The sequence below is a fragment of the Sinohyriopsis cumingii genome, chromosome 11, assembly GCF_028554795.1.
Source record: "Sinohyriopsis cumingii isolate HCF-2022 chromosome 11, ASM2855479v2, whole genome shotgun sequence".
Lineage (NCBI taxonomy): Eukaryota > Metazoa > Mollusca > Bivalvia > Unionida > Unionidae > Sinohyriopsis > Sinohyriopsis cumingii.
In genome coordinates, this window is record NC_142971.1 from 52,862,565 (window position 1) to 52,887,320 (window position 24,756).

General features: G+C 36.5%; 2 protein-coding genes across 2 annotated transcripts in view; both read right to left on the reverse strand.

Annotated features, from left to right (window-relative positions):
* Nucleotides 1–102: 102 nt before the first annotated feature.
* On the reverse strand, nt 103–7,755 carry LOC149788459 (uncharacterized). Its single transcript, XM_089973519.1, has 6 exons — nt 7,423–7,755; nt 6,499–6,672; nt 4,143–4,286; nt 2,871–3,451; nt 1,774–1,985; nt 103–376 (listed from the first exon to the last, which is right to left on the reverse strand). Exons 1-6 carry the CDS (start codon nt 7,688–7,690, stop codon nt 103–105), a joined length of 1,653 nt encoding a protein of 550 aa, XP_089829645.1. The 5' UTR covers nt 7,691–7,755.
* An 11-nt stretch (nt 7,756–7,766) lies between these two features.
* The window catches only part of LOC149788460 (uncharacterized), a 95,430-nt gene continuing 78,440 nt past the window's right edge, over nt 7,767–24,756 (reverse strand). Inside the window, exons 24-28 of the mRNA XM_089973521.1 lie at nt 19,012–19,246; nt 14,587–14,730; nt 12,191–12,874; nt 7,887–11,190; nt 7,767–7,779 (exon numbers count right to left, since the gene is read on the reverse strand). Of these exons, the coding sequence (XP_089829647.1) occupies nt 7,767–7,779; nt 7,887–11,190; nt 12,191–12,874; nt 14,587–14,730; nt 19,012–19,246 (4,380 nt within the window). The remainder of the gene's footprint in view (nt 7,780–7,886; nt 11,191–12,190; nt 12,875–14,586; nt 14,731–19,011; nt 19,247–24,756) is intronic.

The following is a 24,756-nucleotide window of genomic DNA, read 5'->3' on the forward strand; positions in this document are numbered from 1 at the left end:
CAGATATATACAGAGTGCTTGATTAATATGGTGAAATAAAGTTATTGTAAGACTCCCTCAATTATAATGCTTTCACTTTTCTGACTCTCATAAAAAAAAATATTAAACTATGGAGCACTGTACCAGTCTTTCATCAGCTAACACTGACAAGACAATAATTACCATCGGTCTTATACCTGTAATTGTTAGCCTACCTGTTCTGTCTCCGACAAGTTTATCAACCTGTATTGTGATATGGTCTGTGAGTGATGTGGGTGACTTGAAGAGCAAATGGCCATTGCCTAAGATCTGCAGCTCATCAAAATGGAAGTCACTGCTGCCTGCGGATTCAGTATAAATCCATGTGGACGCTCCACCAAGCTCAACATGCTCGTACCTATACAAGTAGACCGGCTGATTTAGGAGTGATTGATGCTCTTATTTATCACACATTTCTATGAAATTTAGTTTCTATATAAAGCTTCTAAACATCTTTCTCTGAAAGGACAACTGACATTTGTTATGGATGTGATATCTTTGAAGTTTAGATTGAGACTATCTATGTACAGAAATAAAAAAAACACAATTATCTGTCTCAGTAAACACAAATAATGTAGAAAGGCTACTAATACTAGATAAAAACAATGTGCAGGTGATGCTTGATTTATGCTATAGATGTGTTCCAGAGGTTATGACATAAATCAAAACTTGGCGTAAATAAAAAGTCATTTTCCCATTGGATGCTTGTATATTAAGAAAGTTCTCGGGCAAATTATAGCACTAAGTTTTCTAGTAATGAGTATTTATACAAAATTTTCAACAATTTTTTTTTTTAATAATAAAATATATACGTGACCCGTGTATGAGTTGTAGCACATGGTGGCATAAAAACAAGCACATGGCACAAATTGAATGTCATTTTTTTATTATCAATGGAGTTAAAATAAATTCAATTCGTGTTAAGCAAGCATCACCAGTTCACAAATGTAATTATGTATTTGCCAAGATTGAGATATGCCCACATTACACACATTCAGGCCTAAATTAGACTTTTTAACCTGTGATTTAAGGCAAACCGGCATGAACTGCACACAGACAGGTGAACCTTTGCAAAAAGTAGGACAAGTTGCGGATTGGGGTAAGAAGTGGCCAGTAGTAACATACACAAGTGAAACAGCCAAGAAAAACCAACGTTTCTAACACAGCTAGACATTAGGCTAAACAAAAATCTCTTGGAAGCAGATGTATTTGGATGTATCCAGAATTAACCTCCAAAATGCATTTCCTAACCGCATTTAAGGCAAAAATGACAATGGTCTCCAAGCATTATTGAGTTAAGTCCCATTTACTCTGCATAACATGGCCAATAATATGTTAAAATTACTGTCAAAAACAACAACAATAAAAAAAACTGTAACTAAGCCAAAAAATCTTTCCTTTAAGGAAGGGAAGTTTGCTTGTTCAATGCAGTAGATATTAAGAAGTATTTGGTTTCATTTCATGAGGTTCAACATCATTTGTCAACACATGAGCTCATGATATGCTTCTATACATGGCATCCAGTATATTTGGTGGAGGAGGAACCAGAAAGACATTTGGATAAACCACAGAGCCAAGAGAAGCCAGAAACAAGCTTTCTCAAACACCCACAAATGACTGAACTAAGACTCAAACCTTCACATACTAAGGTGAGATGTGAGAGATCTGTAAAGGCAAACATCTTAGACCACTTGGACACCCTGACCTCATAGATCCCCTAGAAAAGTAACAAAACAAAAGCCAGTGAAGATTTACCTGTTATCAATATTTTTTCCATCAGCATAAATTTCCACCTCACTAAGTGCTGCATATCCATACCAACCGTTGAGCCCTTGCAGTTGAATAACAAACTTGTCTGCCATCTGCATGACAGGTATATCAAGATAGGATCCCTGTTTGATGCTGTTTGGGGGAATTACATAATTTGTAGTCACTGGGAAACTTGAAGAAGCCAAGTAACCTGTAATCTGGAAGACAAATTATTAACATGACTTAGACTGACCATGGTACTACTGTAAGACACACACACACACACAGTTGTGAGTTTTTTCCCCTCTAACTTTATTAAATTTATATCTAGCATAAACCATGTCCTTGCATTACAGCTAGCTTCATTCAATTGCTAGTATTGAGTCTGATTTAATGATGACACCAGAAATAAATGCCATAACAGTATGTGATGGTGTGTTTGATTTATTGCAATACAAGGTCAGAAAATATATGAAGGCATGTTTGACTTATTGCAATTTAAGATCAAAATATATGTGAAGGTATCTTTGATTTATTTACAATATAATGTCAGAATAGTATGTGAAGATATGTTTGATTTAATGCAATATGAGGTCAGAAAATATGTGAAGGTATGTAAAAGTTATTGCATTATAAAGTCAGAATAGTATGTGATGGCATTTTTGATGGTATGCTTGATTTAGTTTACAATATCAGGTCAGCATAGTATGTGATGGCATTTTTGATGGCATGCTTGATTTAATTTACAATATAAGGTCAGAATAACATGTGATGGCGTTTTTGATGGTATGCTTGATTTAATTCACAATATCAGGTCAGAATAGTATGTGATGGCATTTTTGATGGTATGCTTGATTTAGTTTACAATATCAGGTTAGAATTGTATGTGATGGCATTTTTGATGGTATGCTTGATTTAATTTACAATATAAAATTAAAGACACATACTAGTCTTATTTTTGTTAAAAACTGGAAAACATTCATCCAATGAATAAACCAAACTTTTGTTTGAGACAAAAGAATTCACCTAACACAGATGACTTATCAACAAGACTAGGTTGCTTTGAATTGTTCCATCTCATCCCAACTAAGCATCAAATCTACCTGAAACTGTGTCCGAAACGCTGCAACAGGGAAGACCTTGATCTTATTGATAAAGTAGCTATGGGTCAAGATGAAGGTCAGTGATGTGCTGCCAGACCATGCCATGAAGTACTGGTGACGGTCATTGTTTAGTGTCTGGTCAAACAAGTTAGAAAGAAGATATGAAGATGCATCATTGGAGTAAGGACAGCCATAGCCATAGCAGTCATATATACCACTGCTGGAGGTGACGGTGTGACCACCATTCGTGTTTAGAGTGGACGATTTTCCTCCAGTTCCAGACAAGTCAAGACGATAACCCTCATTCCATACAGCTGTGTCCTCAGCTATCTGTTCTTGGGCATCATTGTCCACTTTCAGTGTCACATGATTTCTTAGCAAGTCCTTGATGTATACAGTTCCAGATGCCCCAGCTTCTGACCCTCCTTGGCCTTTGCCACCATAAACATCAAATGACCCACGAAATGGAGGGATGGTATTGTCTCTCAAGTGGTACAGGGAAATACGTCCACCTGAACCACCACCTCCTCCTGCTGGGTCTCCATCTCCACCTAATGCTTGAATGTGGCCAGTGTGGCTACCTGCAACAGAGGTGTAGACTGGCTGACACTTAGCTTCCAACTCTAATATTAGCAAAATCAGTGGAGAAAAAGTAGAGAACGAGACAATAGTACCTATCAAATGGCAAAAACAAGTACACACACTCAAAATCTGTATAGAATTTTCAAATAAGGTAATTTTGTTTTAATGTAATAGCTCACAAAGTTTCAAAGTATATTTGAGAAAGCACCACTATATGTGGTTTCCTTTAAGATAATACATACAGACATCAACTACAGTTTACTCTTGTTTATCTGATAAAGTCTGTTACCCGAAGATTGGTCTGTTTATCTGGAATGTTGGATAAAGAAATGTAACCAAACAAGGTCAAATGTGTGCAAGTACAGTGGAGATAAGTGTCCATGAATAAAATAAGTAACAGCTAATAAATATTCAATTTTTATGTAAAATAGCTTTCAAAAGTAGGCAAAAGGTAATAGTGTTGCACTAAGTTGATAAGTCATATAATTTAAGCAGGAAAATGAGACTGTCAGTTACAATTTTATTTTTAAGAAAGAATTGTTTCATATTTCATATGAACTCTTAATATCTGATAAAGTCAATAGACCATATTTTAATTTCACTTTATATGATAGCAGATGTCTTTGATTAATAAGATGGAAAATAATTTCCAAGCATTGTAAATGAAAACAGCTGAATAAAATTTCCTACCTGTGAAGTTCACAGTGTTGATAAGAATGCTTCCACCACTGCCTCCGCTGGCCAGATAGGAGGAATTGGTAGCCAGGCTATTACTCTTGATGTAACCATCTACAGCTAGCATGTGAGAGACAGCCAGCTCCAGAATCCCACCACCTGAAAAACAGATAGAAAAAAGACATGAAGCATGATATGCTCTCTCCCACCATCAAATTGAAACAGATGCTGACATAGATTTGCATTATAGCATTTAGACTTCTTTTGCCACCAATATTTGAGGAAAGAATCAAACAATAAAAAATATTTTTACCCTAAGAGGTTGTCTGCAGTACATCATCATGCATGCAAAACACAACACATTGAAATGTTTTGATCTAAAAGAAAAAGAAAATGAATTGTAAAGTCTTAATTATTATATTGTTTGGGTTGACACCAAGTCAAATTAGTGACAGGAATGTCTTGCTATTAGTGATGGCACGTGATACAAAACTTTACAAGAGTACGGTGAATGGCACATTATATGAATTTGACCTTTGACTGTTTGAACCCCAAAGAGACAGGCCACTGTGATACAGAACTAATGTCATTGTTCAGAAACCATTTTTCTTCTTTCAGTCATGGTAACCTTTGAACACTAACATCAGCTGGCTTACCCCTTACCCCATATGAATGTAATTCACAAAGTTTGGTCCAGGTAAGTAATATAGAATTTTAATGTCATTGTGTAAAAATTATTTTTCTTCTTTCACTCACAGTGACCCTGATCTTTGAAACTTTAGCCATAAAATCATTAGAGTTTCTCCTATCCTAAAAGTGCAAGCCATCCACAAAGTTTGGTAAATGTAGTTGGTGGACAACTCAAGTTATTGCACAGAAACTGGTGATGGACAAATGATACCAAAACATAAAAGACCACTCCGGTGTCCTAAGTGGTTAAAGGGTCTGCCTCAGATGCGGGACATCGCAAATTCAAACCCTGATCAAGACGTACCAAAGACTTTTAAAAAAGGTACCAGAGCTGCCTCACTAGGCACTCAGCATTATGAGGTCAGTGCTAGGACTGGTCGGCCTGATGTCAGGATAATGTGACTGGGTGGGACATGATGCAACTTTTCTGCAGTATGAAACCTCAGTGGTAGACATGACAATAAATTGTCACACTGCTTACATCATAGCAATATGATTCCAATTATTAAAGCTATGTTAAATATTCAAATCACATACCTCCCCCAATACTTCTGCCTTATGATAAGCAAATGAAAACCACCATTTTATCATTTATTTATAATCTCAAATAATTATTTAAAAACAAATATCCACTCAGTATAAGAAATTATGATTTTAATTTAATGATCACTTTTCTTTCATTCAAGTAGTGGAAAACTACTGTATTTTTCCAATGAAAAGCATAGGGGAGTCAGCCTAATAAAACTTCCCAAATGTTGTTATGGAATTGTTACCAAAGATATTACATACTTACCAAAACGTTTTAGATGCAGGTGGTTTAATCAACATGCAAAGTATTATAGTAATATTAATATAATAAAAACAACTTTGCAATAAGGACAATTAGATGATAATGGTACACTATTCTCATTAAATTCAGTAATGTTATAAATGTTCCAAGCATGAGCATTGATAACTTTTCCTTCTCATACCTTTTGTGAGATTGAACTTTAAATGAATAAATTACCCTAACCTCATATAGTTTGTGAGATTGAACTTTAAATAAATAAATTACCCTAACCTCATATAGTTTGTGAGATTTAACTTTAAATGAATAAATTACCCTAACCTCATATAGTTTGTGAGATTGAACTTTAAATGAATAAATTACCCTAACCTCATATAGTTTGTGAGATTGAACTTTAAATAAATAAATTACCCTAACCTCATATAGTTTGTGAGATTTAACTTTAAATAAATAAATTACCCTAACCTCATATAGTTTGTGAGATTTAACTTTAAATGAATAAATTACCCTAACTTCATATAGTTTGTGAGATTTAACTTTAAAAAGATAAATTACCCTAACCTCATATAGTTTGTGAGATTTAACTTTAAATAAATAAATTACCCTAACCTCATATAGTTTGTGAGATTTATCTTTAAATAAATAAATTACCCTAACCTCATATAGTTTGTGAGATTTAACTTTAAATAAATGTTAACCCTCAGATCTACTGTCATAACTACTTGTCTCTGAGATTCTATCAGAACCATATTTGAAGAAAAACAATAAAGTCTGCATTGATCGCTCTGACGTTAAGCATGTAGGATTTTTAAGTTTATGAACTAAGGTAAATCAGCCAAGCAAACTATTGATTTCACAGAAAACTGTTGATATGGGACTGTGAAGTTTAGGTACCTCTTCCTCCAAATGTTCCTCCCCCTCCACTGCCATGCACTTTTGGCTGATAGAGGCTCCCATAAGGCAAATTCCTTTTAAGTCGGCAGGTAACAAAACTATTGCAGGCACCACGCCCACCATATCCACCATGGGAGGCCCCACTGCTTCCAAGGGAATGCACTGTCCCAGAACCTGTTGAGACCAAAGAGATAAAACAATTAATGACGGCATTTTAAAAATTAACTTCAACTCTGTCACTAGTGTATAGTATAATATTCTTATGGCATTACACTGAAAAGATGCTATTGATTTTCTATCTAAACTGTTAATTCACATTTACTGCTTTGTAGATTGCTATTTAAGTTATTCTCTTTTTTTCATTTGAATATAGGTAGTTGTTATTATTGTTGTTGCTGTGAGCTTAACACCAATTTTTTTGCACATGATAGGATATACATGGCAGTCAGTATATCTGGTAGAGGAATAAACCGGGAGCACTCCAGCAGGAACCAACAACCCATGGAAAGCTACTAGAAGGCTTTATTACAAGAAGTGAACCCACCTGGGTTCCTTAATATAGGTAGAAAAACAATTCATTTTTGTATGTTGACCACTCTACTTTAAACTCTCACTAATATTGTAAACTAGAGGTAGAGAATATAACTGTATTATTATACACAAAACACTGTAATTTCACATTAGAAAACAAAAAAACCAATGACTGTTACAAAAACGTCATCTGAAATTAAGGTATTTTACAAGAAGTTGCTGTCATGGAGTTTGACATTATATTTCAAACTCAACTATTTGTTTCTCAGTTTAAAAAGATTTTAAGGACACAGAATTTTCTCTCAACAAATGAAGTAACTATGCTGACAGTCTGACCAAATATAAGACAAAAAAAAACAATATTAATAAAGATAAAGAATAGAATGTATATACCTATTCCCTGGTTAGCGATGAATCCTCCATCAGTGACACTGATCTCACCCCCATCATCAATAGTCAAATCTGAGGCTGTGATCTTCATATTACTACCCTTTATGGCACCACCTCCCTCGACTATAACAGTGTTCAGGACAATGTTGTACTGTTCAGAGTGGGCATTTGGACTAGAAGCATTTATGGAAGACCTTGCCTTGATAACAGTAGTTCCATTTATGTGGTAATTAAGTCGCACTCGTTTGTTTGTTGAGCCAGTAAGGAACATGCGGAGCTCACCACCAGCAATCAGAGTCAGGTTGACAATGTGGTCTACAGTTCCCTCCACGTGTACAAATACCTTCTCAAGATTTGTGTCTGGAGCCAGACCGAGGTAGCCATCCTTGTACACATAAGAACTGAAAGGAGTGTCAATAAAGTTTCTTCGGAGATCCATGATTTGATATGGACCAATATGAACATACCCAGTTCTGTCTCCTATCATATTTTTGAAATAGAGATTACAGCCATCATTCAAAGGCTGAGGCAGAATGGCCAGATGTGCATTTCCAAAGATCTGGAATTCATCAAACCTGTAATCCTGATTGGTGAATGCCAAGGGATGACTGCCAGAGACAGGCATGATCCAGGCTTTAAAGCTGTCCTGTGAGAGGTCAGAATAACTCCTGATGGTCTGAACGTGATTGCTTTTTCTCATGTAGTTGTTGATATAAAGAGTGGTGTGATTCTCAAGTTGATGGTACAGAATTACTGTCCCTGGGCCCCCGGGTTCAGCATTACCTTGGGCATACCCTCCATAAGCCTGGTAGGTCCCATAGTAGGTCTGGTTCACATTGAAATAGATGGCAATTCTACCAGCAGCTCCTCCACCACCTGTTCCTCCTGGATACTGACTGCCTCCATTGACTGTAATGTTCCCCATTCCTGTAAATAGGTGGCAATAGATCCAGATGCTACCTCCAGATCCACCTCCACCATATCCAACAACTGCATCTCCACCATCAGCTCTAATTTCTCCATCATTCTCTATCTTGTTAGAGATATTCAGCCACAGGATGCCTCCCCCCTGTCCTCCACGGTCCTTACCACCACCGCCACCACTGCCATAAGCATAGGGTTGATATAAATGTCCATATGGCTGACCAGTAAACAATATACCAACTCCCCGGCCACTGGTCCCTCCATGGCCAGCACCTGATGATCCTGATGTACTAGTCATTCCAAGACCTACATTGATATTCCCAGACTTAATATCCTCTGGCCGATAACCCTGTCCATCAGCGTGTAGACTGCCGCCATCATCAATAGTGACATTCACAGCTAGAATTGTCATATTAGTTCCAACAAAAGTGCCTCCTCCTTCAATAAATATGTTTTTATGTGCTTGAAATTTAATCCCTGGATGCAAGACAGGGTCCGTGATTGCACTAATTGTGGAGTTGTCTTGAATTCTAACATACTGGAACTCAAAATTATTTGCAAGAAGGTACTCAGTTCTGCCACCATACTCCAATGATAGCAAACCATTTTGGTGAAGGGTTATGTTGTCCACATGAGCCAGTGTTCCATGCAACCAGATACTGACATTATGGACAATAGTAAAGGGAGCAAGGCCAAGATAAGCTCCATTATAAACTCTGACACTGAAGGGGAGATCAATTTCATCCCGTTCCAAATCTAGTGTTTGTTTATTGCCAAGATGCACAGTCCCAGAGCGATCACCTATCATATACAAAAAGAAAATGTCCACCTCAGTGTCCAGTGGGTCAGGTAGGATTGCAAAATGTGCAGAGCCATATACTTGTAACTCATCAAAGTGAAAGAAAAATCCACCATTCGCAAAGTAATGGCTACCTGATTCAGGAAGAATCCAAGTTCTGCAGCTGTCATAAGTGAGATCACTATAATTATTGATGATGTTGAATTTGTTTCTCGGTTTCATGTTGCCATTATCAATGATCAGTGTTGTATGGTTCTGGGTCATGCTATATATGAACACAGTGCCACCACCACCATTCTCAGAGACTGATAGGTTCCCTGCTTTGCCACCATAGGCCTGGTATCGGAAACTGGACATAGTCTCATTGTAATTGTAGTACATGGCAATCCTCCCACCAGCACCTCCACTCCCTGAGTAAGTTCCAATGAAGCCATCTCCTCCATGAGCTGTGATCTTGCCGAACCCCCTGATGATATTACAATACATCCAAATACTGCCACCACTGCCTCCACCAGCACCAGTATTGCCATTTCCACCATTGGCACTGACAATACCAAAAATACTAATTACTCCAGTGATGTTTAGCCAGATGACACCACCTCCATTTCCACCAGCAGCTCCTAATGGTCCAAAACCACCAGCAGATCCAATACGATCTGGTTCATAAATGTCTCCATATGCAAACCCTGCTATGGCAGATAAAACAGCCTGCTTCCCACCACTACCGCCATGTCCAGCACCACCACCAACTCCATAAGTCCCATCTGGAAATCCAGGGTTCACATAATCATGCACTGACAAATATCCATGGGTGGACTGTTTATGGTAGGAGCTATAGCCCTGACCATCTGTGGATATCTGCCCACCACCATCTACAGTGATGTTCTCCATCAGCATGGTGAGGTATGTACCATACATAATGCCGCCCCCCTCCACAGTGAGAGCTTTCATTATGAAGGTTATTCCAGGTTCAGCTATTGGATCTGTGATGGCATTAACAACAGCATCATCCTGGATCCTCATGAAGTCAAACTTGTAATGACTTTCCTCCTCATCCAGGGTATGTCCACCATGTTTCAACCATATATACCCACCATGGTGCAGAGTGATGTTCAAAATGTTAGCCAGCACTCCACTCATATGAATTTCCACACCATGGACAAAAGTAATAGGAGCAAGACCAAGAAAACCACCACGATACACATAACAGTTGAAGGGAAGATCAATTTCCTCTCTTAACAAGTCCATTTCTTGTCCCTCTGCAACATGGACTGATCCAGTTCTGTCACCTATCATGTACTTCATAAAGATGGTCACATTGTACTTGTCCGGATGAATGACAAGCCCTGGGGCCAAAGCATCTGTGTCATAGTTTATAACATTCACTTTAGTTGGAGGAAGTACTGCCAGATTACCATTTCCATAAATCTGAAGCTCTTCAAATTCATACACATACGCAAATGATGCAAAGCCATGTAAGCCTGACAAAGGCAGAATCCATGCACGCCCACCATCTTTGGATACATCTGCCCAATTGACATACTTGTCCCTAGGACCTGGTACATCATTATTATCAATGATCAGAGTTCTGTGAATCTCCACCATGTGATACAGGAACACTGTACCAGGACCTCCTCCCTCACAAGAACTACATTCAAGCCCAGGCCAACCTCCATTTGCCAGAAATCGGAACTCACTAAAAGTAGTGTTCTTTCTGAAATACATGGCAGTTCTCCCTCCTCCTCCACCTCCTCCAAAGTTACTGCCAAAAACTGAGCCATTGCCTCCTGCAGCAAGAACCATGCCATAGCCTGTGATGGTATCACAATGAATCCAGATGCTGCCTCCACTTCCTCCTCCGCCCATGTTGTTGTTGTATAGCTGCCCATTTTCTCCACTAGCAGTAACAAGTCCATCTATAAAGAGTGTGTCAGTTACATTAAACCAGATTCTCCCGCCTCCTGCTCCTCCATGTGTTCCTCCTCCTGCACTGCCAAACAAAGTTGGCTCATACAGGTTTCCATAGGCCAATCCACCAAAGTCCACACCTATAATAATGACAGAATGACTCACATCACATATTATGTAAGAAAGATGACAAAAATAAGAATAAATCAATGTGCATTAGTTAAGTCAGCGTATTATAGGGTTTAACAGCATGTCAGCACAATACTGACCATAGGGTGCTGAATGTGAAATCAGTGAATCAAGAGGTAGATTTTCATGGATATGAGCCAAGCACTATGATTTAAATGACCTGTTAATAAAAATACATGATCCTAGAAAACTACTGAAAACAGAATTTGAGGCCATATGTTCAGTCTTTCAGAAAACTACTGATTACAGGACTTGAGGCCATTTGGATAACAGTCACCTTGACAACTACTAATTACAGGACTTGAGGCCATTTGGATAACAGTCACCTTGACAACTACTAATTACAGGACTTTAAGCTCCTTAGTCATTTTTTAAATCACCCTGAATGAATAAAATTGTAAATATTGTAATATCAGCATATATAGATTGCTTTATATACCTGCATAATTTGATTGCTGTTTAAATATTCTAGACATGATTTCTCCTTTTTGAGTCTATAGAGTTCAGTTTTAAGGCTAAGAAAATGTTGTGACTATAGGACTAGATCTTGTAAATGATGTCTCAAAACCTACTGAACCACTACCCCACCACCATGAAACACAAGATACCTTACCTTGTATATCTTTCATTAAATGAACATTTCTCATTCGTTTTGTTATCATTATAAAAAAGGCATTGTTTTATGACAACCTTCATGTGAATTCCTGTTAAAGACAAATATAATACTGTAAACAGCAATAAAAACCTATTATGAATTTTTCACTACTGTCTTAAAAATCTTTCTGAAACATAATTTTCTTTCTGCACTGCCTGCACCTAATTCTGTATCCTAAAAGTGATAGAGTTCAATAAATTATCTTGCATTTCCTTTTTATGGAGTGGACCTACAAAAAACAAGCAAAACATTCAAATTTCTCCAAGCAATTTACAAAATAAAAACCAAAGACTGACCATATCCACGTCCACCACTTCCTCCATGACCTCCTCCTGATGCAAATGATGAGCTCGAGTAGCCAAGTCCAGGATTAATTACTCCATGAAGCCCAGTTCCTGTTCCATCAGCACTCTCATAGCCCAGACCATCTGCACTGACTGTCCCTCCTGCATCTATGGTAATGTTCTCAGAGTGCAAGTAGATATGTGTTCCTCGCACCAAACCACCTCCATCAACTGTGAGATCCCGAGTGGTGAAGGAGATTCCAGGTTCATTAACTGGATCAGAGATCATGTGAAGGTAGCCATCATCTTTCACATGGACAAAATCAAACTCATAGTAACCTGTGGACTGAGATAGAGTGTGTCCATTTCTAAACAACCATAACTTGCCTTCATGGTGGATGGTCAGGTTTTTGATGTTAGCAAGAGTTCCATTCAGAAAGATGCCAACCCCATGTATGTTGGTTACTGGGGCCATACCTAGATAACCACCTTTGTAAACATGGACACTGAAAGGCAGGTCAATACTCTCACGCTGCAAGTCCATGATTTGGTTAGAACCTACATGAATTGCCCCTGTCCTATCACCAATCATATTCTCAAAAAACAGTTCTGCAGTGCCATTGACTGGGTCAGTCAGGACAGCAAGTTGGGCTTTCCCATATATTTGAACTTCATTAAAATAATACTTGTTGTTACCTGAAAGTACACAGAATTTTTTTAATTGAGAAAACAAGTACAGAGAAATCAGTATTTAAGGAAAAGAAGAACACAGAAATGTACTATGAAATCTTATTCCCATGGACTTGTATTAGTAGGCCTTTGTAAGTAGCTTTCAACATAAATTTTATATTTCACTTATGGCAGATCATTCAGATTAGAAACTAATATCATAAACTGAATGTAAAATAAATTAAAACAAACCTTACCATAAAAACAACCTTGCTATACTGTAAATATGCAAATGTTAACTTTTTTCTCACCATTTATATTTATCTCTACTCTATGCTCAAAACAAAATGTTTTGGACAACAAATTCGTAAGCCCTGACTGAAATTCCACAAACTCAGACTCCAATTTTCACATATCCAAAATTTCCCCTATTTTATTCTCATCAGACAATGTTACAATAGCTACAATTCGATTATAAATTCAAAAGGGTTCAAAGGTGATTGAAGAAAATGCTAGAGTCATTAGTGTTCATCACTCCACTCACTAAGGACAGGATGGTCCTTGTGTTCAAACTTTTCTCTGAGTGAATCCTGGTTAGAACTGAGTTGTATTGTCAATGTGTTGTTTGCAGTATGTGCAAAGAATTAAAAGCCCCCCCCCCATTAGCTTAAATTTTTTTTTTTTGCGGGCATGCTTTACAAAGTAAACTTCTGTCAACCAAGAGTTCTGAAATTTATTTTGTTGGGCTTTGCTGATAGCTATATGCTTTCTAAATCAGCTTCAAAAATAAATTACACTTGAAAAGCATTCAACAACTGAAATGATCATGCTTTGCATTCTGTTTGTGCAGTAATATATAACTTCAAAGAAACGCTGCCACTGTTCACAAACTTGTCTAAAATATAATACATGACTTAAACATTCTCATTCAAGGTAATGATATATAACTTTTGTTCCTGTCAACAAATCAAGCATCTCTTTCATTTACCTATAACAGGTTGTTCCACTTCCTGATTCTACCTATGCAAATTAGCACCATGGGCTCACCCACTGCAGACTACAAACATGTCTCACTAACTATTGTCGGCCAATTAAGTAATATGTGAAATGGTGGTTTATACCTGACCTCATTGTATTTAATTGCCAATACTTAAACTGGCCAAGGGATAGTTTTACATCAGCTCCAATCATGACTGTTTAACGTTTATACATGCTACATGTAATGACCATATACTTGAAAGTGGTGGGGCCTTTTATTATTGAAGATTACTGAAAATTATGTTTTCTCAAAACACAACCATGTCATGGAGTTTGGGATTAAAATTGTGCTGTGTTATGGCAGGTATGTCAACATCTTGAAAATACATTTACAAATTTCATCAGCACAAACAGTTTCCTTAGGCAATTTACAATTTTTTCTGACAGGCCTGATGGGCACCTCAGTTAGAATATATGACAGGCCCAATCTAAAATTAGGGGGGCCCCAGGCATTGGTTATCCAATTTGTTTAGCACTGCTACTTAAGGTCATTTTATCCTCAAATTTCAGTAAAGGTCAAAACCCCAGCAAAAACTCAATATTATCATAAATTAAGAATTAAAAAGCTGCAATTGCAACATTTAAAATTTTTAATAATGGTCCCTTATTTGTTTCCTTAGGATAAATGTTGTAATATGATATGTCTGTTGCCTTGTATTCTAGCAGTGTGAAAGGTAAAGATACTTTCTCTACATACATACCAGCAAAAGGATGGGATCCATGATCTGGCAGAAACCATGAATGGCCTTCATCTGCCAACAGATTTGTGTAATCCAGGATGACACCCTTGTCCCCTGATGGTCCCCGATTATTGTTGTTGATCAAAAGGGTGGTGTGGTTTTGTACTGAAAAATTTAACAGAAACAAAATTACTTCTGTGCAATAAATTTGTTATGTCTATTATTATATTCTTGTCATCTTCATACATAAAGACAGTATGAATCCAACAAGACCAAAAATGTATAATATGGACAACATGATAGTTATTCTCATGGCATTATGCAACTGGAGGGCAAACTTTCCAATTAAAAAACAGGGGCCATAACTCTGCAATTTTTTTTTAAAAACAAGATAAAATTTCAGCTTGTCCTAGGTCTTCTTAAACCTCACTCTAAATTTGATTTGAATCTATGATGTTCTTCAAAAGTTGGCAAGCAGAACAAAATTTGTTATGGGAAAGAATGGAACTGCATGGACAGATATGGATAATGCCTGAGCCAAAGCTAAAATGAAGAAGGGGTATCACAGAAAGTAAACATGAAATTTTATTTTAGGCCTTTGAAAGCTAATTTGCTGGCATATATAATATGCATAGGCAAGTCTGAACAGTTAAGTGAACTATCAAAATTTCACTTTCACCTGAACTTACATTAAAAGCTAAGAGAAATAAAGATTGTTAAAAGAAACATAAAAAGGGGATAGGGTAGAAAGGCACTTTGTTCAAAAAGGCTATCACCCAAATTTTAATTGATTTTTTTAAGATATGGGTAAAACAACCCTAGCTGTGACACAAGTGAATTTTCAATACTACTGATTCATCATTTTCCAAAAGCTTTTTCCACCTCCATCAGACTTCTTGATTCCAGCATCTGTTATGAACAAGAGACCCCCTTCTTTCAGCGTGTCTTCTATTAAGCTAAGGCATTATGTTTTTAGAAAATTATGTTTCTATGAAGATATTTTCCCAATCACATTAACATCAGTAAATAAGCTCCACTCCTCATATCCAGCAATCCTGGAAAGATGCAAATTTTCCATTTCCTGCCTATATACGATATACACAACAGGAAGAAATTCTTATCTATTACCTCCCTTGCCACCACTAAGTTGATGCCTATCAACTGGATCTTCACCAGTTTAATCTGAGCAATACCTCAATACAGATGCACTCATATACAGAGATATGTGGGAGGGTTCAAATGTAATGTGACTGGATAAGTATTCTTGGATAAACCTAATTCACTATAGATTTACTTCATCAAAAACATTCTTCAATTGCATTAACTTTAGAAGAATAGGTAACAAGAGGAAGAAATCAATATTTTCTAATAAAATGTGTTTTTTCGATAATACTTACTCAATCATAATACCTTAGGAGAACTACTAACTCACAAATCCAACCCTACCAGGGTAAAAAATTTTAAGTAAATAACTAAGTTATTTGCCCACCAAGGTGGCAGTCAGATAAAATGATATACTCTTGATACAGGAATTGGCGCCAAATTCTGTGAATTCAACAGTTGCTACTTCCACTCATGACAGGTAGCATGCTCTCTACAGATAGAGAGGCCTCGTAAACTCCATACAAGCAGTTTGGAAGTTTTCTACCTCAAAAAAGTTTGAGTTTATCTTGGAGGGGAAGTATACTCCATCTATAAATTTCCAACTTTTCTATTCTTCTTATCAGTGACAAAGTTTCCTGAATTTCAATATGTTATTACGCTGCCATATTCACACACACACTTAGGTACCTTTGGTATATTCCTACAATGGTCACAATGGCATCCCTCACATTGCCATAGCCATATTAATACCTGTATGTCTGGTGCATGATATAGAAAACTCATTTAGTATTGCTGTATCATGTCCACTAAGTCAAACGACATATACATTTAAGTTTATATATTATCTTGTCCTAGTAACTCATTTCATAGCTGTATATGTGACACTTTACTGGTTTTACTTGTATAGAAAGTCATTGGGCCTTTCCTGCAGTAATGGTTTTACTTGTACAGAAAGTCATTGGGTCTTTCCTACAGTAATGGTTTTACTTGTATAGAAAGTCATTGGGCTTTTTCTATGGTAACACTGCCTCTTAATCAATATTGTAGTATCTACTTCATAAGTATCAATAATGATGATTCAGTTCCTATTTATGTTCAAGTTTTGTGTTTAATATAGAAAACTTTTCTATTTTACTGTATAGCTTCCATCATGGTCAGATAAGTACACGTTTTCTATACATGGCTTACTCAATAATGTCCAGTACATACATGTAATTACAATAAATGATGCTTCAGTGATTTTACCTGTATAGGCAGTGAAAAATTGGCCTTTCTATGGGTAAGTTGTTATTAGAATTTATTATTTGGCATCCACTTTGTACATGTAGTTATTATAAGTGAAACTTCTGTTATTTTAAACGTATAGGCAGTAAAAGTTGACATTCCAACAGGTTACTTGTTACTAGAATTAATTATTTAGTCTCCACTTTGTCAATATTAATAGTAATACTCTAATTCTTTACCTGTACAGGCCATGTGCACCTCTTTATCTATATTATCATAGTAGGTAACTCTACATGATTTCATAAAGCAGGACACTCACTACACTACATCTATATATTGTCTCCTCTATTTTGTCTTACAAATTTACATCATGAGTGATACCAGTCTGACAACCAGTCAACATGCTAAGTTTTCTCTAGTTTTCTTTCCTTAAATACTTGCCATACTTGCATATTATGAACAGAAGTCTGTGGACAGCAAATCTTTGGGCATTATGGGCAAGGTGAGGAAAGAGCTTGAGGGATTAAAAAAATTAGCTTGCATTCAAGGATCCAAAATGGAGAGTAACAACAGCCATAGTTACAGTCTCAAGTATCAGAATTACAGACTGGCTACATGGATAAATATCCCGTATCCTAAATCAGCCTCATGAACAGGAGAACGTCATGCCAGCCAAGATGGCCGTGTTCCTTAATGACCAGACTCAGCCATGTAACTCTGACTGCAATGGACCACAATCGATCATACAGCATCAGCCACCAGAAAATGAACTTATCCAACTCCATGACTTGCATACTGCTGCTGGACACTTCTTGTGTATAATACCCAGTCAAGTGCCACAATACCCAAGATTCTGCTTTGTGAAACCAGTTATACAGCAGACTAACTCGCATAGTGCTGCTAAGCACTTCCTGCAGACAATGCACAGTCTATACAGGCTTCCTCCTGAATCATTTTAACCTACATACTGATGCCATGGCACTTCCTGTGGACAATATCCAATTTATAAAGGCCCTCTCATGTATCAATATAACCTGCAAAAGTACCCCAAGTCACTTCCGGTGTGCAATGTCAATCTTGCTAAGGGGATGTAAATGGCAAGAGTTCTTCCCTGGGTTGATAAAGATAAGATATGAAAGATAAGATCTTTCTCAGAGTACTGGATTCAAGATGTATTTGAGTTTATTTCCAACTATTAATGTAATCAGGGAAAATATATGATGGAGTAGTAAAACACTTTAACACTGAGCATTAATCATAAACACTTTAACATGACCTTTCTCTTGGCATAGATAAACATATAGTTATGTGCAGACAGTGACGTCATTGCTACATCAAGCATTATGTCAAGACAGGTTCAACAAAATATTGTTACTTCACCCTATTTATTCAAATGCAAGAATGACACTCAACATATTATCACAGATTTGTTTATGTTATAGTTAGAATCTAAAGATGAACAGTAATTTGAGACAAGCAAAATAATGCTGTCTCCTTTTCTCCATAACATAAAAATACCTGTATCTCCTAAAATTTGTCCCAATCAATATTTTATTGCCCCTTTATAAATGAAATTATTCACATAGTTTTTGAATCTTCAAAATTTAGTAATTTTGTCTAACAGCTAAAATATCTTCATGAAGGCCAAAATATATGGTTGGTGTTTAATATCAAACTAATTTCCATTTATAATTATTTCCCAATGGAACTCATCAAAATTGATTGTTACAAAACAATTTTGCAATATGCACACTAAGAAAGGAATGGAAAATGGATTGTCTTGCAATAATTAGTTCCCAATGGAACTCATCAAAATTGATTGTTACACAACAATTTTGCAATATAGACACTAAGAAAGGAATGGAAAATGGATTGTCTTGCAATAATTTTTTAACCACAAGTAATATAGTATGTTTCTTATAAATACTGATAAAATCATTTAATATTGAAGAACTTAGATGTGTCTGATGAATTATTTGCAAACTAAATCTGGAAGGACTGAAATAAATTCCAGTATGTCACCCATCCAATCAAATATTTCAATATACATTAAAATGGAGACCAATTTTAAAAAAACTCTTAATAAAAAACAAAGACAGTAAACACATGATTGGTTACCAGTATGATAAAAGAAGGCTGTTCCAGAACTTCCATTCCCAGCATTGATTCCCCCAGCAAGACCACCAAAGACATCCCAGGATCCAGAGAAGGTCTTGTTGTCTGCAAAGTAGAGAGCTATCCTACCTCCAGAGCCACCACCACCATAATAGGATGCTGTCAGTACAGTGCCACTTGCATCATACACATGTTTATAGGAGCCATCCCCACCAAACACCTGGAAACTTCCGTATCCCTGAGGTATAAAAGTATTACATTAAAATGTCAGATGAAGCATCAGGATTTATGCTATTCCCTCATCTTACAACATTTTGTACAGATCTTTTCATCTCTGATTGATTGTGTGGAGACTGGGGCTTCAATTCACTGAATAATCAGACTGTCTCTGATTGCTTTTGTGGAGACTGGGGCTTCAATTCACTGAATAATCAGACAGTCTCTGATTGCTTGTGTGGAGACTGGGGCTTCAATTCACTGAATAATCAGACTGTCTCTGATTGCTTGTGTGGAGACCAGGGCTTCAATTCACTGAATAATCAGACTGTCTCTGATTGCTTGTGTGGAGAACGTGGCTTAAATTCACTGAATAATCAGACTGTCATAACTGTGAAGTACAAGTTTTACCAAGTGTGAAATCCTACAAAGAGTAAATCCAGCCCTTTAGTCACAAAGCTATCTGACCTGACAACTGGATCATCTTGACAGCTAAAACAATTTTAAAAATTCATCTAAAAGCCCATTACTATCAATGAATGTGATAATATATATATATATATATATATATATATATATATATATATATATATATATATATATATATATATTTATATATATATATATACACACAAACACACATATCTATTCCTCCTCTACTACCATGTAAAGCATTCTTTTTTTCCAAAGTAATTTAACAACTCTTGTTTGCAGTGCATCGGATGAAACTGGTAATGAACGTTATATGAAAAGTACAATCTTCCAAATATACAGTATATACCTGCATATAAGCTCAATAACTAAAAATAAAGGCCTGGAAGAAAGAGGGGGTGGCTTATCCATGGGTCAAGGTCTAAACTTTAAAGAAATTTTTGCTGACTACCATAATGACTGTAAATCTTGGGACATGCATGTAAAAAATTACATTCTCGGTGTCCAACACTTACTAAACTATTATAAACTATTATGACTGCTTTAGTTATTATTTTGCATCTGTATATTTTCTGATTTCTCCAACACAAAAGTAAATAAAAGTAAATAAAGACTTCATTATTAATGGGACACTTCGAGTTTACCTGGAAGACCAGGCTGTACTATAATGGACAGTAATTACACAGTGCAAATCATGCTTCGTGTCACTTTAATCCATGTTTATTCCCAAACATATCAGATGCAGATTTTACTTTATTCATGGTTTTGACCCAATCACATTCTTCCAGATATCATTTCAGCTAGTCAGTAATAGCTATTTCATTTACACTGATCCACTCGCTCACAAGTTACTCTTTTTCAATGATATAAGCGATGCTACAAATTGAGGTAATCTTCATGAAAAGATACACATGTTCAATTGTGCAAGGCAAATAACCACCATAACTGTTACATGTTCATGAAAGAATGATAATAATAAAGGCTAAAATTCTGAATATAAATCAACTAAGATCATCAATCTATTTTACTTTCGTGTTTTGGCTGAAAAAAATCATAATTATCCACACAGGAAAAGCTGGATGTTTCGGCGTCTCCTTTGTTTATAATTGGCGGATTTTTCATTTGTTTTCTGACAGCAAATAGGCTGGTTAATCATTAAAACCCTAAACCTGGTTTGGATTAAGAGAGAATTTCGACCAGCAACTATACCAGTACTATGATATGTAATTGCCTTTCAATCCATAATATTAGCACAATTACCATAGTTTTGTAAATTGGGGTGTAAGGTCGCTTACATCAAAGCAAACTGCAACTCAGATTTTATGGTATTAGCATAATTTTCGAAGCATTATTTATGAAACTTCATTATTGTATTTTGGAGATATTCAAGTTTAGTGCAGTGGTGCCCATGATCTGAATCCAAGAGATGTACTTCATTCAGCGGACTGCACTTCTTTTAACATGTGTTCAAAACCACAATGTACATGCAGTGGTGCCATTATGTAAATATGCTTACCAGCCTAATTGCGATTGTTCAATCAAACCCTATTGTTGTTCATGTGTTGTCATACAAGCTAGGTATTTACAATTTCAATGCAAAATAAAAACATAATTACTGGTGCACTGATATAAAAAGTCTAATGCAATAACGCATAAACAAACAATAATTGAGTCAAAAGGGGGAGATAGTGTTACAGAAACCCATGAATGCTCAATTCTACTCATTGTCCAATCAATTTATACACAAATCTGAATTAGGTAGAAATAATAAGAAAACAGTAAATTAATTTCATGACTTTTCCAATAAATTTGTAACATTTTTATGTAATAAGCATAAATGCCAACCCTGAGAGAGGTTAATGTCATTTTTGCTAATATAAGTATGCCTAAATAAATGCATTTAGAATTTACCATGTTCATCTTGTGACGTCATCTCAGATATGTCAGGGATTGGAAATTTTCAATACATTTAATAAATGTTATGAGATCAGAACTAATGCTAAATCCCCTACATAACAGATATTTTCAGCTTTATCACAAAACATTTTACACAACCCACAGTTTATCATGCCTTCCAAGAAAAGGCCCCAAAGAGCATAGTGGGACATGTTTATGGGCCTAAAAAAGAGCCCAATGAGCATCATGGGTCATGTTTATGGACCTAAAAAAGGGCCCAGAGAGTATAGTGGGTCATGTTTATGGGCCTAAAAAAGGGCCCAATTAGCATAATGGGTCATGTTTATGGGCCTAAAAAAGGGCCCAATGAGCATAATGGGTCATGTTTATGGGCCTAAAAAAGGGCCCAATGAGCATAATGGGTCATGTTTATGGGCCTAAAAAAGGGCCCAAAGAGCATAGTGGGTCATGTTTATGGGCCTAAAAAAGAGCCCAATGAGCATAGTGGGTCATGTTATGGGCCTAAAAAAGGGCCCAATGAGCATAATGGGTCATGTTTATGGGCCTAAAAACTTTCTGCAGACCCTGTCTATTACAGTATTTCCTTACTGACTTAATATTTGCTTATTACATTACCACAATTATGAACCTTTAAAACAAGTTCCTTTATATTACTGCAGTAAATTCATACTAGTAGTCCACTTTGAAACAAATGGACTGTTTTATTATTATCTCACATTCTTATTCACTATAGAAATTCCCTAAAACAGACAGGAAGGACTGGAACTTAGAAGAATGAAAAAGCAGAAAAAGGCTATAGATGTGGGGGGCTGACCAGGCCCCCATTAGGGATCCTCAGGCAAGGCCTCACTGGGTGCTAGGGTGATAAAGTCCATGGCTACCATTTATTTTAACAATTTCAAAGCATAAAAATCCAACTTCCTCCTGTTAATACATTCCCCAATCACATTAACTTTAGGGAAATAAGCTTGCTTCCTCACAAATCCAGTCCAACTAAAAGATGAAAATTAGTCTTTTCTATCAGTATCATGAATAGAATGGGCAGTTACTCTTGCCCATTACCTTCCATTAAAATTTTGGATTTATTTTGATTAATATTCATTCATAAACAAGTGGTATACATTTTTTTTATTTTGCGAATATTTTGTGAAATTTATCACTTTTTATGACATGGTCAATTAAGACCACATGGAATAAAACACGCTATCAATGATGCAGGTTTTGTGCATGATGCATTTAATAATGAGTATTATTGTGCAAATTATTATCACACTGATGTGTTAATTAATCTAAAGTTTCTATTATTTTATTATTTCAGAAAAATGTACACTAAATGTAGTAAATGCTAATATATAAAAAGCAAGGGAAGACACTCATGAATATTCTCTGGCATGTATTAAATGTACTTCTTCGACCACCTTGCAGTGTGTGTAATCTGTGGTCTGAGGACACCTGGTCTGCAGCATTTCAAAAATCAGCAAAAGGCAAAGAGAAGAGGAGAAAATCAAGCAAGGCCTGTCCAGACATCTTAATTATCATATGAATATAGAATCAGTTGTGAGCCTTATTGGGGACACCGCTGGGATGCCCTATCAAATAAAAATCAGTTGTGAGCCTTACTGGGGACACTGCTGGGATGCCCTACCAAACAAAAATCAGTTGTGAGCCTTACTGGGGACACTGCTGGGATGCCCTATCAAACAAAAATCAGAAGAACAAAACCTTCTACCACTATGACATTTGCAGATTTGGGAGAGATGAATGCAGACATGTTGCAGTCACAGTTGGATATGACTTTCAGCAACATATGCACTGACAGCTGCAGGAGATAGCAAAGCAATTCCCTACTTCAGGCCTCTTTTTCCGTATTGTTCCCACAGATAATGAGGATACAATGGGGAATTGATTCCCCATTTTTAGACAACCCAGTGGGTGTAAGTCCCTCCACATGGCTGAGCATGGCTTTCAGGCCTATAAGTCAAAGAGCATGGGGTGTTTTTCAGATCTGATGGATCCAGCATATAATATCTTGTTGTTCAGAATTGTACCAGCCATTGCCACCCAGCCTTAATGATAGTGATCTCAGTGGTAGATCTGTCAGTGTAGCCAAGCATACAGCTTCTTCTGTGTATAAGGACAGAATCTTAGTGAAAAATCCATCCATATTGCCATCAATGACTATGCTGACATGTTGTTATGGGGATGGTAGTGACAAATCCATCCATCCATTCGCAATACCACTAAAACACTTGTGTGTTCATTAGTACTTTCAAGACTGGACTATTGTAACTCAAATCTGTCTGGATCATTTCAATATCTACTCCAGAAACTTCAAAAAGTTCAAAACACAGCTGCTCAGATCATCCTTAGAGTACCACGATCAGAGCACACCTCCCCACTGCTCTGTACCCTACACTGGCTATCCATTCAATCCAGAATCAAATACAAAATTTGTTCTCTGTGCTACGTTTCACTGATGGACTCCAGTCCAACATACCTATCCAACCTCACCCATGTGTACCCATCAGCGAGATACTTACGCTCCTCTTCTGACAATTGTATGCTAATTATTCCCACTATGAAAATGAAGTCATTTGGACAACATTCTTTTGCATACCAGGGCCCAGCAACGTGGAATGAATTGCCCACTGAACTTAGACACAAAGACACAGAGATCCCATTCAAGAGTGCTCTTAAAACTCATCTATTTCAACTGCAAGAACAAACTTAAAGACATAATATTTCCTACCTTAAATATTTTCAGCTTGTTTTTATGTTTTCTAATTTCATTGGTTTTGGTTTTTTTTGTAATCATATCATTATATTATGTTTTTAACGTTATAGGTGTTGTCTAATGATGTAAAGCGCTTAGAGCTTCTAAAGATTAGGCACCATACAAAGTCCTCTTTATTACTATTATTATTATTATTATCCAGTCGTGCTCAAGGCACAACCGATAACAAAGCCAACCAGACTGGATTCCACACATCCAACAACCAGGCCAACCATTCTCCAATCTAACCATCCAACTGCTATATGACAAACTTGTATAATGAAGCCTAACTGAGGAGTACTGGTAGTAGATAATTTAGAGACAATGACATTGCATTTTCATTACCATGGAGAATGGTTTATCCAAAATGGAAGCAGACAACGACCAGGAGTATTCACACAGCAAGTGTG